This window comes from Leptonychotes weddellii, chromosome 14 (assembly GCF_054177405.1).
Source record: "Leptonychotes weddellii isolate Sample4059 chromosome 14, ASM5417740v2, whole genome shotgun sequence".
NCBI classification, from domain to species: domain Eukaryota; kingdom Metazoa; phylum Chordata; class Mammalia; order Carnivora; family Phocidae; genus Leptonychotes; species Leptonychotes weddellii.
In genome coordinates this window covers 49,311,964-49,327,955 of record NC_138382.1, presented here as the reverse complement: position 1 = coordinate 49,327,955, position 15,992 = coordinate 49,311,964, and the positions used below count along the sequence as shown (strand labels likewise).

At 39.6% G+C, this 15,992-nt stretch overlaps 1 protein-coding gene and 1 long non-coding RNA gene across 5 annotated transcripts in view; both read right to left on the bottom strand.

The window, feature by feature from the left end:
- LOC145717066 (uncharacterized) overlaps window positions 1–7,523 on the bottom strand; it is a 67,692-nt gene extending 60,169 nt beyond the window's left edge. Inside the window, exon 1 of the long non-coding RNA XR_014140058.1 lies at window positions 7,214–7,523. This is a non-coding gene — a long non-coding RNA (uncharacterized LOC145717066). The remainder of the gene's footprint in view (window positions 1–7,213) is intronic.
- The window catches only part of ZCCHC7 (zinc finger CCHC-type containing 7), a 230,704-nt gene extending 217,735 nt beyond the window's left edge, over window positions 1–12,969 (bottom strand). For 3 of the 4 annotated variants that reach the window (XM_006729111.3, XM_081803201.1, XM_081803202.1), the window contains exons 1-2: window positions 12,837–12,969; window positions 7,530–8,160 (exon numbers count right to left, since the gene is read on the bottom strand). In XM_006729111.3, coding sequence (XP_006729174.1) covers window positions 7,530–8,139 — 610 coding nt within the window. In that variant the 5' untranslated portion in view covers window positions 8,140–8,160; window positions 12,837–12,969. Of the gene's footprint in view, window positions 1–7,529; window positions 8,161–12,832 lie in introns of all 4 variants that reach the window. The other variant, XM_031023538.2, reaches the window with a different exon arrangement.
- Between the last annotated feature and the right edge of the window lie 3,023 nt (window positions 12,970–15,992).

Here is a 15,992-nt window from a genome sequence, read left to right as displayed (position 1 = left end):
GGGATTATGTTAAACAATACCACAAAATTCAGACTACAGAAAATTCTAGAGGACAACCAATCCAGTTAATACAACAAATAATTTATAAGAAAGAAAAAAATAAGAGACCAAAAAAATAAAGATGGAACCTATAGATTAAAGGACACTTAAGTTATCAATCAATTCCAATAAATGGATCTGATTCAAATAAACTGTAAGAAAAAAAATTAAGAGCCAGAATGGGAAATCTGAATGCTGACTGGGTTTTTGTTTTTTTCATTTGGGGTTCTTTTTTATTTTTTTTTTATGTAGGCTCCACACCCAGCATGGAGCCCAATGCGGGCCTTGAACTCACAACCCTGAGCTCAGATCAAGAGTCAGACACTTAACTGACTGGCCAACCAGGCGCCCCTGACTGCGTATTTAATAATAAAAGAAATATTGGTAATTTGTTTAGGTAGGATAAGGACATGATTATGTTTCTCAAGAACTTATACCTTTCAGATATACACACTGAAATATACATATATATATGAATGAATGAAATGATGGGTGTGGGGGCGCCTGGGTGGCTCAGTTGGTTAAGCGACTGCCTTCGGCTCGGGTCATGATCCTGGAGTCCCGGGATCGCGTCCCGCATCGGGCTCCCTGCTCAGCAGGGTTCTGCTTCTCCCTCTGCCCTCTTCCCTCTCGTGCTCTCTGTCTCTCATTCTCTCTCTCTCAAATAAATAAATAAAATCTTTAAAAAAAAAAAAGAAATGATGGGTGTGATGTGCTTCAAAATAATACAGGGGTATGCAATTATAATTGAGAAAAGACTAGTCATAAGTTGGTTTATGGGACACTGAGTCCAATACAACATTCTATTTTTATATATACTTTAAATTCTCCATAATAAAAAACGAATAGAAAGTTAATAATTACTTCTAGAGCTATTAATATCCCTTCCCTACACAGGAAAATAAGTGGCTGATTATTCCTCTGTAATTCCTAAAGCACTTATTGTCTTTCCCCACTACTTGGCAATCATATATAATAATGCTCCCCAAACTTTGGTGCATCTTTTTCTTCAGATCTTTCTGATACATGAGAATTACAAGTCACTTGTACTGGAGATAATAAAAGAAATTAAAGGGTGAGAATTTCAAAAAGGAAAACAAATGACAGCGCAGGCATTGTTATATAAAGGAAAGAGTAAAGAAAGTGAAGGAAATGAAGCCTAGAACTTAGAAATAAATTCCTACATCCCTCAGTAGAGAGCTGAAAGCCAGATAAAACAAGGACTGAGGGCCTATGTTTTGGCATGAATTTATTATAAGCAAAGTCCTCATCATAATACTGCATGTACTGAGGAAGGCTAGGCTAAGCAAGTTATGTGTTATATCCACAAGTCATCAATGGAACCTCAGGAAGCTAATCAAGAAATTCAAATCAGGGATGCCTGGTGGCTCAGTCGGTTAAGTGTCTTGCCTTCGGTTCAGGTCATGATCCCAAGATCCTGGAATAGAGCCCCATGTCAGGCTCCTTGCTCAGTGGGGAGCCTGTTTCTCCTTCTCCCTCTGCCTGCCCCTCCCCCCGCTTATGTTCTCTCTCTCTCTAATAAATAAAATCTTAAAAAATAATAATAATAATAACTTCAGGGGCACCTGCGTGGCTCCGTCGTTAAGTGTCTGCCTTCGGCTCAGGTCATGATCCCAGGGTCCTGGGATCAAGCCCCGCATCGGGCTCCCTGCTCAGCGGGAAGCCTGCTTCTCCCTCTCCCCCTGCTTGTGTTCCCTCTCTCGCTGTGTCTCTCTGTGTCAAATAAATAAATAAAATCTTTAAAAAAAAAAAAAGTAACTTCAAATCAGGGGCACCTGGCTGGCACAGAATAAAGAATGTGACTCTTGATCTTGGAGTTGTGAGTTTGAGCCCCACGCTGGGTATGGAAATTACTTAAAAAATAAAATCTTAAAAAAATAATAAAAAGAACGACAAATCATATAATCAGAAAAGTATCAAACATTCAGAGGAAAAACAGTAAGGGAAAAAATGCCTCTAAGTAATGTACTATCTGCCTGATTGTTTATTAAAGGAGAATAAATGTGTAAGCATCTCACTGAAACTGAAGTAATGGGGGATGGTCTGAAGTTTCCACAGAGCAAGAATGGTGCTGCACTCATTACTACAAATTTAAAGGTAGTAAATGGGAAATATGTATGTACTTACATAGTCCTTCATTCGTTCATTACTACCTCAAATTCACTAATCCTGTTTTTTATAAAGTGTTAAGTTTTCAACTACATCTATCATTAGGGTTTTAAGACACTTAACACCCATGGTTAAGGCGAGACTTCCATAAATTACTTAGCTTCTTCTTAGTATTAGCTTCTTTTTAGTATATATATATTATTACAGGGGCACCCGGGGGCTCAGTGGGTTAAGGATCAGACTCTTGGTTTCTGCTCAGGTCGTGATCTCTTCGGTCTTGGGATCAAGCCCTGCATAGTGGCAGGCTGCCTGATCAGTGGAGAGTCTGCTTGAAAGATTCTCTCCCTCTGCCCCATCCCCCACACACTCAAGTGCTCTAAAATAAATAAATAAATCTTTAAATAATAGTAACATAAACATTATATAAATTTTGTCTCTTCAATGAAACACAAAGCCACTTAAGGCTAAAACTATGTCTTTTATCATTTTAAATCCCCTCTATGTATTCTACAGAGTAGATGCTCAATATTTGATCATTTAGCAATTAATACAGAACTAATACATGTCAAAGAATTACTCTAAATATCATAGGAAGACTTCTGAGTATGGAAAAGACCTTCCCTCAAAGAGTCTGTAATCTCTTCTATCATACTGATAATTCAAATATGCCATAGTTTGGGGACTTGGGGGGGGGGGGAGGAGGAGGAGGAGTATACCAAATAGCTACTGCTGCGGTTTAACAATCATCATTTCAAAAAGATGTCAGAATTTCTACAAATTTCCATCAACATGAAAAAATCTTCTCTCTATAGACTATTATATAGGGGCGCCTGGCTGGCTTCAGTCGTTAAGCGTCTGCCTTCAGCTCGGGTCATGATCCCAGGGTCCTGGGATCGAGTCACACATCGGGCTCCTTGCTCAGTGAGGAGCCTGCTTCTCCCTCTGCCGCTCCCTGCCACTCTGCCTACTTGTGATTCCTCTCTCTCTCTCTCTCTCTGTGTCAAATAATTAAATAAAATCTTTAAAAATAAATAAATAAATAAATAAATAAAGACAGACTATTATATAAACTGAACTCAGATCTATTTATGAACAGAATAATGGTTAAAGAGTAACAGCACACTCAGATAAACATCAGTACAGAATATATTGCTCATTAACTGCAAAGAAATAGGATTATGGTATTAGCAGATCAAGGAAATAAAACAGGAGATATATATTTGAATATCTGTCAGAGTTTATAAGAGTCAACCAAGTTAATTTGCAAAACTGCACAATTTGTTTAAATTTGGCTGGTACAAAAAAAACAAATCCTAGGAGCAGAGGGATAAATTTCAATATGTGTAAGAGGAATATACACTGAAGGTAAGGAATCAAAAATTACTATGAATTACTTAGGTCTTGCATCTAACTACTAATGTTACTTATTACTAATGTTACTAATGTTGCAGAAAAGGTGTTATACATTTATATACATACACACTCTAAAGTTTAAGAGAATACATACTTGTAAGAATCAGTTTCTTTACAAACTCTTAAGTGGATGAAAAGACACAGGGAAAATTTGATGCAAAAAAAGCCATTCTAGAGGGGCACCTGGGTGGCTCAGTCAGTTGAGCGTCCAACTCTTGATTTCAGCTCTGGTCGTGATTTCAGGGTCACGGGGTCGAGTCCCACGTCCTGCTCCACACTGGGCATGGAGCCTGCTTGGGATTCTCTCTCCCTCTGCCCCTCCCTACCTGCTCTCTCTCTCTCAAGAAAAATAAAATAAAAGCCATACTAGAAAAACATAAGCAATAAGTATAAAAAACAAAATACTAAGAGAAAGAACTTGTAAGAAATAACAAAAAGCATACCAGCACATCAAAATAGAATATGCAACATCACAAGTCATTGTTAAAAACAATGCAGTTAAGTGGAACCCTCATAAATTACTGTGGGAACATATAATGGTGTAGCCACTGTGGAAAACACTTTGGTGGTTCCTCAGAAAGTGAAACATAGAAATCCCAGCTACACTAGGGGCACCTGGGTGGCTTGGTCAGTTGAGCGACCGACTCCTGACTTCGGCTCAGGTCATGATCTCAGGATTGTGGGATCTGAGCCCTGGGTCAGGCTCCAAGCTCAGGGGGAGTCCGCCTCTCTCTCTCCCCCCCTCCCCCCCCACTCATGTTCTCACTAAAATAAATAAATCTTCAAGAAGGAAGGAAGGAAGGAAGGAAGGGAGGAAGGGAGGGAGGGAGGGAGGGAGAGAGGGAGGGAAGAAAGAAAGAAAGAAAGAAAAGAAAAGAAAAGAAAAAGAAAGGAGAAAGAAAGAAACAAAGAAAAAGAAATCCCAGCTCTTCTATTCTTAGGTATATACCCAAAGTAATACCCAAAATAGGTATTCAAATAATACCTATACATGAATGTTCACAGTAGCACAATTCATAATAGCCAAAAGGTGGAAACAACCCAAATGTCCATCTATAGATGAATATCTATTAAAACGTGGTATAACAATACAATGGAATATTATACAGCCTTGAAAAGGAATGAAGTACTGACACACGCTACAATATGTATAAACCTCCAAAACATTATCCTAAGTGAAAGAAGTCAGACACAAAGGTCACATATTATATGATTCTATTTACATGAAATATCCAGAATAGGTAAATCCATAGAGACAGAAAGCACATCAGTGGTTGCCAGGGTCTGGGAGAAGAAGGAATAAAGAATTCCATGGGTGCAGGGTTTCCTTTGGATGTGCTAAAAATGTTTTAGAACCATATAGACGTGATGGTTCCATAACATTGTAAATGTACTAAACACCACTAAATTGAACACTTTAAAAAGGTTAATTTGTGTTATGCTAATTTCACCTCAATAAAAATAAACACAAATATCCCCTTCTCCAAAAATGCAGTTCAAGAACAATCATGCTTCTGTCTACTTATAACATGAAACACTAAAATTGTTTGCCAGAGATTTCTTTATATACCTAATTACCAACCTTCTTTTCCTCACTCCTATAAAACATACCTGAGAACCATTCCCTTTCTTCTAGAATCCTCATTTCCATATGGCTCAGCCACCCTTTACCCCATTCTCACTACCCCTCATCAATCTCTTTCATTTTGCCCTGAGAAACCCTAGTTCTACAGTTAATCACTTCTCAGTTAATCTGCTCCTCTTTCTGTGGAAAAATAACCTTTCATTTCAATTTATCAAACCTTTTAGTATGTTAAATCTGAAATGACAATAAGATATCCAAATGGAAAGATCAGTAAGGTGGACATGGGAAACTTGAGTTCAAGAAAAGTGGCCCATCATCACGAACACATTAGTGTTTGATGAAACTAGGTGTGATGTCAGAAGAAGGAAATTTAAAGACTGGGCTAAATGCTTTTGACCTTCTGGACCTTCTGTAATGGTATGCCTAACCCTGGATCATTTGGTTTCCATAATCTTGCTCCAGACTGCCAAGTATTACTGGAAAATGTTATGAAATCCTTCAAAGTGAGTTTATTACAAGCTCATATTGTTTCAATTTTCACTGAATACTACTTCTAAGTAATCCTATTATTGATTTGTTGGCACAATGATTTCCCAACTATGAGCTTCAGACTCCTGAGGAGCTGCATGATTAGTGACCACAATGCATGCCCAGAGGCTTGCATTATATAAAGACATATACATATACATGTATTAATATTTTTCAAATGTACAGACATTGTGGTTAATAAAACACTGTCATGTAAGAGAATACTAAAATAGTAGCTAATATGCATTTTCTCAATTAACAAATACTAGAAATATAACTACAGTCATGTGGGAGCCCACAAATTGTTGTGAAGTTAAAAAGGTTGCCATCTTCAAAATACTGGGAACCACTGTCTAAAAGTATTCCCCATTGCACTTAAGCAAGCTTTCCACACTCTAAGCTTCTAAGTACCCTGCCCACTTCCACTCCCAATTGTTTTCATTTTCCTAAGAAAATCAAAATATCATATATCCTCATATATTCCCTCATCCACAACCCATCTGAATTTATTCTCTCTTCTCTACCTCTATAAATATCTGATAATTTAGAAGTTAATGGTGTGTCTCTTCCCTTTTAAGACCAATTCAGACATACACACCTGATCCCATCTCTTAATTGGCCCCCACCATCCCAATCCATCAAACAGGTTTAATCTCTCCTTCAAAAGTTTTTCCCCCCATCTACCTAAAAACATTATCAGATCTACCTTATTCTGATAAAACTTCATTTGATTCCACTCTGTGTCCTAGCTACTACTCTATTTCTTTTCTTCCTTTTGCTGTCAACTTCTCAGGATTGTCCTATGACAGACTGAGCCAGCCACCTGTTTTTGTGAATAAGATTTTGTTGGAATAGCTACCCCATTTCTTAGGTACTGTAGCTGCTTTCCCACAAGGGCAAAGTTAAGTAGTTAGGAAATCCTATGGCCTGGAAACCTAAAGTTTGTATCCTTAAAAAAAAGTCTGTCAATCACTGAGGCTCCAAAGCATGACCGACATTCAATATCATCATTTCCTCCGAGAACAAGTAGGTACTATTAAAGGTTTTGAAGCACAGTTAAGTACCATGAGTAAACGGGCATTTCAAGACTACTAGTTTAACAATAGTATGCAGGGAAGATGTAGAAGATCATTTAGGAAACTACTGCAAGAGACCAGGCATTAGGCATACAAGGAGAAAAACTAAAGGGAGTTTTTAAAGGAATAAGCATCAAGACTATGAGACAGAGAAGACAACGCTCACACCAAAATTTCAATCCTTGAATAATGTGGTTCTAAGAATTTGCATTTCCTCCAACAGTTTACTGTAGACTTACAGCTCTTCAGAGCCTCCTATCTTAGTGACTGTGGAGTTCCTAAAATCTCAATACTAATTCCATATCCTCAGTATATCAAGCATTTCCCATGCTTGCTACCTGGCTAACTCTTGGCTAAACAGATCACTTAGGAAGAGGCAGTCCCAACAGAGTTGGCCAAATGAGAGCACAGGACCAGTGTCAGAGATGGATGGAGTACTCACCTGTGATACCAAGCAGAGAGAGAGGGGACTAAGATTTCACGTCCAGAACTGGCTCTGGCCAAACAGGAAGAAGCAGCTATGAATTTGCTTACAGTAGAAGCAGAGTGTCTTTGATATTCTGACATACTCTTTCTGATGTTCAGACAGACCACCATTAGAGTAGCCACTGGTAAGAGTCTCATGAGAAACAAGCCAAAAAACAAGACCAAAGATGAGGAATTAAATGGAGCAGACCCTATTGGTCTTTTGTCTAGGAAAAGCAGTCTTCCTTATTATAGATGGTACTACTTTTCAAAATGGCCAATTTGATACTAACCTTCATTTACAGAGTTTTCACATCCCACAAGATTGAGAAGGATATCATCATCTTTATCATCAACTTCACATCCCAGCAGCATCCAGTTTTCCACATTATCACTTTCTGAAATGGTGCTCTCTTCCTCTTCACTTGAACTGACCTCTATAATCATGACCTCTCTGATTGTACCTGGTATCTCTTCAGGCTTAGACTTCTCAATATTCCCCTTGCATTTCTTATCGGTCAACTTATTAGAATGAAGAGATGCAGGAGGACCTCGGGTCTTTTCTTTTGCTTGGACTCTAAAATTCTTTCTTTTGCATCTGTAAATACTATCTTCATCAGACAAAGTGATGACCTCTGACCCATCTGATAGCTGGATGACCTCACTATCTGAAAGGATAATTAAGTTCTTCTGATTTGGTTTACTACTGGATGATTCAGAATTCCCAGAGTTCTTCTCTTCATGTTCTTCTTCTCTAATGATATTATCAAGATCTTGGGCATAATGAACTTGGCTGTAGAGCTGAAATTCCACCTCACTATCAACACTCAGTTCACTAGATGACTCTTCACGATAAAGCTCATCTTCATATGCTTCGATGGTCTCATAACCACCAAACATCATGGAAAGTCAGTAACCTTGATGCTGTAAAAGAGGAAATCATACAAAGAATATATTTTAAAAGCTGAGAACATGCCTGTTTAGTGCATAACGATATCACCTTAGAGCTAACTTCTGTGAAGGCCATCATTGTTCTCAATGACATATTAAAATACCTTTTTCTCTTAAGGGTACCTTTTTTTCAAGGATTTCTAAATCCTGTTATGACCTGCTCTAATAATGCCCACCCCTTCCAAATGAAAATTACTACCAACAAATTTATAGTTATTAATGGAAATACCATATTTTGCAGGTATGCTAGAAAAGAAAGACAGGTTGATCCACTCACTGCTTCAGACACCAATTTTTTCTCTAAAATGTTAAAAATCACAAGAATAGTTCAAGTCATTCTCATTATTCCATCATCTCTTCCCTGGTTCTGGTTCTGCATCTCATCTTTCAAGTAGGCATTCTCACATACAAATATTACTTCAACTTTGACTAAAATCCACTACAGGAAACAATCATCATAATTACTGTTTTGGTGCAGATTTTTATTCTCAATTAAAAAATTAATTTCATGGCCTTTTTATCCTTGACTAAAGAATACACAAAAATATCTGATAAACCTTGGTTTACTTTTGTACTCGCAATAAAGATGTGTATGAAAAACATACTAAGGACCTAAAACTGTGGCAAAACTTCTAGCTATAGGAGCACTTTACTTTCCTACTGTGGGCATATTAAATCTTCAACTCAGCTTAAACATCCCTTTTCTTGCTTCCCTTAACCGACCAGACTAAACTGTGTTCCTTTTATAGTACTTTACATTTCAAAACACTACAGTTCTAATTACTAATTCAATGTAAATGTCTCACAAAAGCAGATCACAAACCCCAGGAGAGCAGAAACTATATGCACTTTGTTAAACAATAGATTCCCAAAGCCAAGCAGAGTAACTGGTATTTAGCAGGACTTCCATAAATGTCCGTTGAATTAATGAATAAATAAATAAATGAACAATATCATCTGGCATTTGCTCTTCAGCCCTAATAAATCTAGTATGTGCCTAAAATATGGAAATTATGGTGGGATGAATTTCACAGTTGTCTCCAACTATTCCAACTATTCTCATATCATCAACCAAAAATCTACACAGAAGATGTTTCAATTAGGTACTAATATAATATTGATCAAAATGAGAGCTCTGGAAAAATACTCATGTTTGTTCAAAAATCATGGATGGCCTATAGAACAATTAACAATGACAGTTTACTCTTTCCACTTCCTTTGTAGCTATACAAATATAATTTAGAAAGACTAGCTGTTCTTAGTTTACCAATTCTCTGCCCAAAATGTCAGGGTGTTCTGATGGTAGTTTTGGTAATACAACCAGCTGACTCCAAGAACCAAATGAACAAGAACCAAAAATGCACTACCATTATGCTGGAGTTTTTTGTTGTTGTTTACAGAAATAAAGAAAACCACCTTTTGTCATACACCTTAAACTTACAAAGTGTTCTATGTCAATCATACTTCAATAAAGCTGGGAGTAAAAATGATAATTACGTTCTGAGTTAACAATACTGTATTGTATACTTGAAATCTGCTAAGAGAGTGGGGGTAAAAAAGGAAGAAGAGGAAGAAAACAGGTGAGGTGATGGATGTGTTAACTGATCTAAATGTGGTAGTCATTTCATATTTCAAATCATGATGATGTACACCTTAAACTTACACAATGATATTTGTCAATTATATCTCAATAAAGGTGGGGGGAAAAGAAACCAACTTTTAATGCCCTTTTCTTCTAAAAGCTACAATACACCTGTTCCATTCTTACACTGTCCTTCAGGTTGCTATGCTGTTGTTGTCACACAACTTAAATGTGGCTGTCTGAATAATAATGCTCATAGCATTTATCAGTTTATATTGAAATGTCAGCCTCAGAGGAATTCAAATAAAAGATGAATTCTTTCCTTTTTCTTTAATAGGTAAATTAATTCTAAAAGAAGTCAAAGGAATTATACTTCCTTCAAAATCCTCACTGGATCCATACTGATAAAACATAAATAACATAATTCCAGTGCAGCCCAGAAAAAATAAAAAGAGCTAAATTACAGAGTTACAAATTTGTACTACTCTTGGAGCCATCCCAAAGGAAAGGGATTAAGAAAAGAGCCATGGGCACACCTGTGAATGTATGCCAAAAATAAACTACAGAAATATAATAAAAACTGACTTCCTTGGGTCTAGGGGTTTATCTCTTTACTTGAAATGTAGAAAATGAATTTAACAATTTAGCCCCTATGGCCTTTAAGAGGATTTTGTACCTTCTGTACTTGAAAATTGTGCTCAGCATAACGCTCTTCTCTTTATGTAGCTTATGTATGCCAGGGTTAAGGTTTGCCTGAGGCTATTTTGGTTTATGCTTATGTTACCACTTTAATTACATTCAAATGCATTTAAATTTTTTTAAGTGTATACTCGCAGGACAAATATGAAATAAATATATATGTCTTGAACCAGAAGACTTCCTCAGCTTTTTAATCATTATACACAATTCTCAAGCATACTTACTGGATAACATGAGGTCCCTATGAGAGCCACAAAATTTTAGTCTCAAAGAGACCTTTCTGATAAGGATATTAAGGTCCAAAGAGGTAAGGAAGCCTATCCAAGGTTATGCAGCTGATTAAGAACACAGGTAGGACAGATTCAAATTTCGCAGGCTCTCAGCCACGTGTTCACTAAGATTTTTTTTTTTCAATTTTTCAAAATACTTTCAAATAAAAAATTAAAAAACTTCCTTCAAAGCTATATGTGTTGGCTCTAACACCTAAATTTACCTCAAAAATATCCATTTCACTTCCCAGTGAAGTGTAAAAACTATGAAAGAAGTACTTTAATTGAAAGAAAAAGCATACATCTGAATTTGTCAGTTTCCTATCCAAGAACCTTGCAAGTTGATACTCAGAGTATAGCAATCCCATGACCAAAAAAAGATGATTCTTATATATGAACCTACAACACCAGCTTGAGAATGAAATTTATCTGTAAGATTAAAGTGGCTTAACAAATATAAAACAGCTATAGAGAATAACTGCAAAGGCTTTCACCATTCAAAAGTGGGAGTAGTTTGGTTTTTTTTTCATTCATTAAAAATTTTTAAACTATACAACTTAAGGCTTATTTAAGCTTTCAGATTTTACTACACTATTTTTAAAGCCAATACTTCTGCTCTAACGGTCTACCAACTGGTCATTCCAGACCTTTTGCTCTTATTTCCCTTCAAAGAACTTTTAGCCTAAATGTTTCTTCTTGATGACACAGGTATCCATCTCAAGATTTAAATCAAATTTACAGCTTGATTTTAAGTCCAATGCTCACTGGAAACTGATTAATACTTGATTTTCAACTTAAAATTTCTGACATACTCTTAGTGAGCTATCCTGACAGTGACAGATTTGGAACACTATAGAGTCTAGTATTAAAATTTCTGTCCATTCTTCAAATATAATTTTCACTTTGAAGCAAATCTGTGGTAGGGAATCCAAATGTGTGAAACAACACTCACAAAAAAAAAAAAAAAAAAGGAAGACAGAATATAAGATATTGGTGGGAGAAAATTATGCTAAATTTATTCAGACAAGTCCAGCTGTTCTTAGCATACATAGTCTCTTTAAGGTAACAAATCCTATCTCAAAACACTTCCTTCACCTTTCTCAGCCCCCTCTTCCTTTAACTACACAATACCTCAGCCTTGTGGCTATTTTATAATCCTCATTTCACTCCCTATCCCCAGATTCTGGAGAACAGCAATACCGAACTGTCTCCAAAGCCTAATGCTGTCTAAAATATACACACAGCCCACTTCAAAGTCTTTGGATGTTGACAGCCGAAGTACTCAAGACACAAAGTCAAGAGCTTTGGAAGGGACCCGAAAGAGTCACTAAACTGCACGCTCTCCTAGAGAAACAGGCTCTGAGAAACTTACTTATTCACTGAACCTAAAGATCTCCTGTGATCTGAAACAGAGGTAAATTCAACCTAAACATGAAATTTCTAGAGTCACCAGCGAGTCAGTGGAGCCACGACTAGAGCCGAGGCCTGCTGATTCCCAGCCAGTATTCCCACAGCACCCGCAGTTCTTAAAGTTGGAACTCCGGGCTCACAGGATGTGAGGGATAAAGCAAATCTTAGTGAACATAGTCCAAGTCTCCCTGTTTTACATGGGGGAAGGGGCACAACTCCCTAAATTTTTCTGGTCCCACAGCTGTAGCTGTTGCTTCTGACAGCAGAGGCTGGAGTTGGGACTGTCCGGTCCTCACATGCCGGGCTCCTTCAGGGCGGCAGGACCTATGCGTCTAACGGGCTGACCGGCTTCCCCCCCTCAAAAAACAGGGGAATTGGGGGAGGGGAGAAGGTAAAACAGGCAGAAACGCCACCCCCACCGAGGCCATGGGCACCCAGAGTTTTTTGAACCACGACCTCGCCCTTGGCCAGGTAGAGAGAAGCGAACACCCCAGCCGGTCAGCCGAGCCGCGTGAGGCAGAACACGACTGAGGGGCCACGAGCTGCACCCTGCCCTGAGCTGGGGCAAGACGAGGGACACGGAGGCCGGCGAGGGGACACGCGCTAGTTCCACAGCCCAGCGGGAGAGACAGAGGGCGGACAGGGGTCCCCCGGCCGCGGGCGGCTGGGGGTCCGTCACACATACTCACTGCCGCGGCTGCGACCAGGAAGCACCAACCAGGAACCAAAACGCGTAGAGGGACGGGGAGGGGCGAGGACAAATGAGGTAAGGAAACCGCGTCCGCGCGGACCCGGGAGGAGGGAAGGCACTTCCGGGGAAAACACAGTTCCCGGGAGTAGTCTTCCGTCCCCGCCCACCCTGCGGGCCCTCTGTGCGCGTGCGTAATAACTGTTCACCCTTTCTCTTCCCCGCTGACAGTATTTTGGTTTGCCTTCTTTGCTTTGCCCCTTCCCCTTCATGGCTTCTTTCAAAGACACCTAGGCTGCATCTATAATGGGGAACACTTAGTTTGAATGACTTGCACGCAGGAAATGCTACTCAGTAGGTAAAACCAGGGGAGAGCGCACACCCTTTCTGTGTCCACGAGTAAAACTACATTTCCCAGGATGCCCTTGAGCGGGTTTCCGGATGGGCTCCGCCTCCTCCTCGCTTGACCTCTGGGGCACCCTTTTTGTGCCACGTGGCGTGGGAGGCGAACTGAGACCAAAGTAGGGTAGGAGTGCAGAGTCTGGGGGCGCCTTGCCCAGCCCACAGGGGTACATAAACCACTTAGAAACCTCTTGACAAAGCCTGGCATCTAGCACTAGGTGACCTTAGGCAGGTTCTTCCACCTCTAGTTTTAAGTTGAATTTAATTTGCACTGGGGCGATTCTGGCTTTTTCCTAGAATGCGAAGCAATAGATTTAACTCTTCGGGAACCTTGAAGAGCTGCACTCTTTTTTTTTTTTTTTTAAAGTAATCTCTAGTCTCAACCTGGGTCTTGAGCTCACTGTGAGATAAGTCACTGGCTCTACCAACCCAGCCAGCTAGGCACCCATGAAGAGCTGCACACTTGCTAAAGATAGAAGTTAATACTTGTCCTTTGGAAGCCTCCAGAGGCTACAAGATTGTGTTGCAAGCCTCTGGCTTCTGTTCCTCTTCTCACACCTTATTTCAATACTTAGTAATAATAAATCCATCTGTGGGGTGCCTGGGTGGCTCAGTTGTTAAGCATCTGCCTTCAGCTCAGGTCATGATCCCAGGGTCTTGGGATCGAGCCCTGCATCGGGCTCCCTGCTCCACGGGAAGCCTGCTTCTCCCTCTCCTACTCCCCCTGCTTGTGTTCCCTCTCTCGCTGTGTCTCTCATTGTCAGATAAATAAATAAATAAAATCTTTAAAAAAAAAATCCATCTGTACAACTTTACATAATGACAAAGCACTTTATCAGTTCATCGATCCTTGGCAACAGTCCTGAAAGATAAGCTTGACATTGGTTCTTCTTGCCAACATTTTATGAGTGTCTGTCAAGAGGCAGTTTTAGCAACTGTGGATATAGTGGTAAATTTTTTAGTCTCTGGTCTCCTAGGCCTGAGTCTAGCTGGGAAAACAAAATACAATTTGGATATAGCCTAAAAGTATGGCCCAGAAAATAATTAGAAATTTTAATCAACACTATGGTAAGTGTTACAATGTTACAGGTTACACTGAAAAGGTAAAATTGGAGGAACCATTTTGCAGAAGAGGAAACAGGCTTAGAAATGGGTCACAGAGGGGCGCCTGCGTGGCACAGTCAGTTGAGCTTCTGACTTGGTTTCAGGTCAGGTCCTGATCTCAGGGTCCCTGATGTTGAGCTCCGCACGGGGCTCCGAGCTCAGCAGGAGTCTGCTTGACATTCTCCCTCTTCCTCTGCCACTCCCTCCCCTGCCCGTGTGCTCACTCTCTCAAATTAATAAATAAAATCTTAAAAAAAAAAGAAAGAAATGGGTCACAGAGATTCCTAAATTGTTTAGGTAATGTGTATGGTGTAGAACAAAAATTATCTCTAAAAAGATAATGTGGTAAGCTTATATCAAGTGCCAGTCTTACTCAATAAGTGTATTATATATAAACCTTTTAAATTTTAACCTTTTGAGGTTGATTTTTATTATTTACTTATTTATTTATTTACTTATTTACTTATTTATTTACAAGTAATCTGTAAACCCAACATGGTGCTCGAACTCAAAACCCCAAGATCAAGAGTCGCACACTCTATCTACTGAGCCAGCCAGGTGACCCTTGAGGTTGATTTTAAATTCTCATTTCACAAAAAAGGAAACCGATTCAGAGGTTAAGTAACTTGCCCCAGGCCACAAGGTTAGGAAATGCTCCTAATTACTGTACCCAATCCTCCTACTATTACTCATGCATTCAACAAAGATTTACTACTTTACCATGCTCAAAATGCTTTAGTTACCCTCTTTAGGTTATGTCGTAAGTCCTGTAATCCTTTGGATGGCATAAAGGGCACTTCATGAGCTGACTTCTTCCTCCCTATACACCACCATGCTGAATCCTCGGCAGTTGCCAAAAGACACTATGCTCTCCCACATCTGTGCCTTTGCAGAAGGCATTCCCACTGCCTCCCACTTCCCTTCTCTCTGTCTTTCTAATATGCCCCAACTTACCCTACTGTGCTCCAGCTCTGGGTCTTCAGGAAGACCTTCCAAGTCAGCCAGAAAGAACAGGTATTCCTTGCCCTGGGCTATGCTACACTTTGGACAAATCTCTGTCAAGGCAATTGTATTGTGTCTGCCTTACAGTTGTCTCCCAGCTGGATTGTGGACTCCCTGAAGGCAGAAGCCTTGACATTTTTATTTGTATCTTTACTGCTAACATAGTACTTGGCAGATAGCAAGCACTCACTAAAGGTGTTAAAGAAATGAAGGCAAACTAACTCCCCATAGGCTCTAGGAAACCAAGAACTAGGTGTGGATCCACCAGCTGTCAGACCAGTGTGGAAACCATGTCATGACCTCAGATAAGTGGAATGCAGTGTTGTGCTCCACGACATTAAGACCAGGTATGGGGCGCCTGGGTGGCTCAGTTGGTTAAGCGTCTGCCTTCGGCTCAGATCATAATCTCAGGGTCCTGGGATTGAGTCCCACATCAGGATCCCTGCTCAGCAGGGAGTCTGCTTCTCCTTCTCCCTCTGTGCCTCGTCCCCACCCCCCCCGCCAAGTTCATGCGCTTGCACTCTCTCTCAAATAAATAAATAAAATCTTTTTTTAAAAAGGGATCATGACCTGAGCCGAAGGCGGATGCTTAACTAACTGAGCCACCCAGGCATCCCAAAATAAATAAAATCTTAAGGAAAAAAAAAAG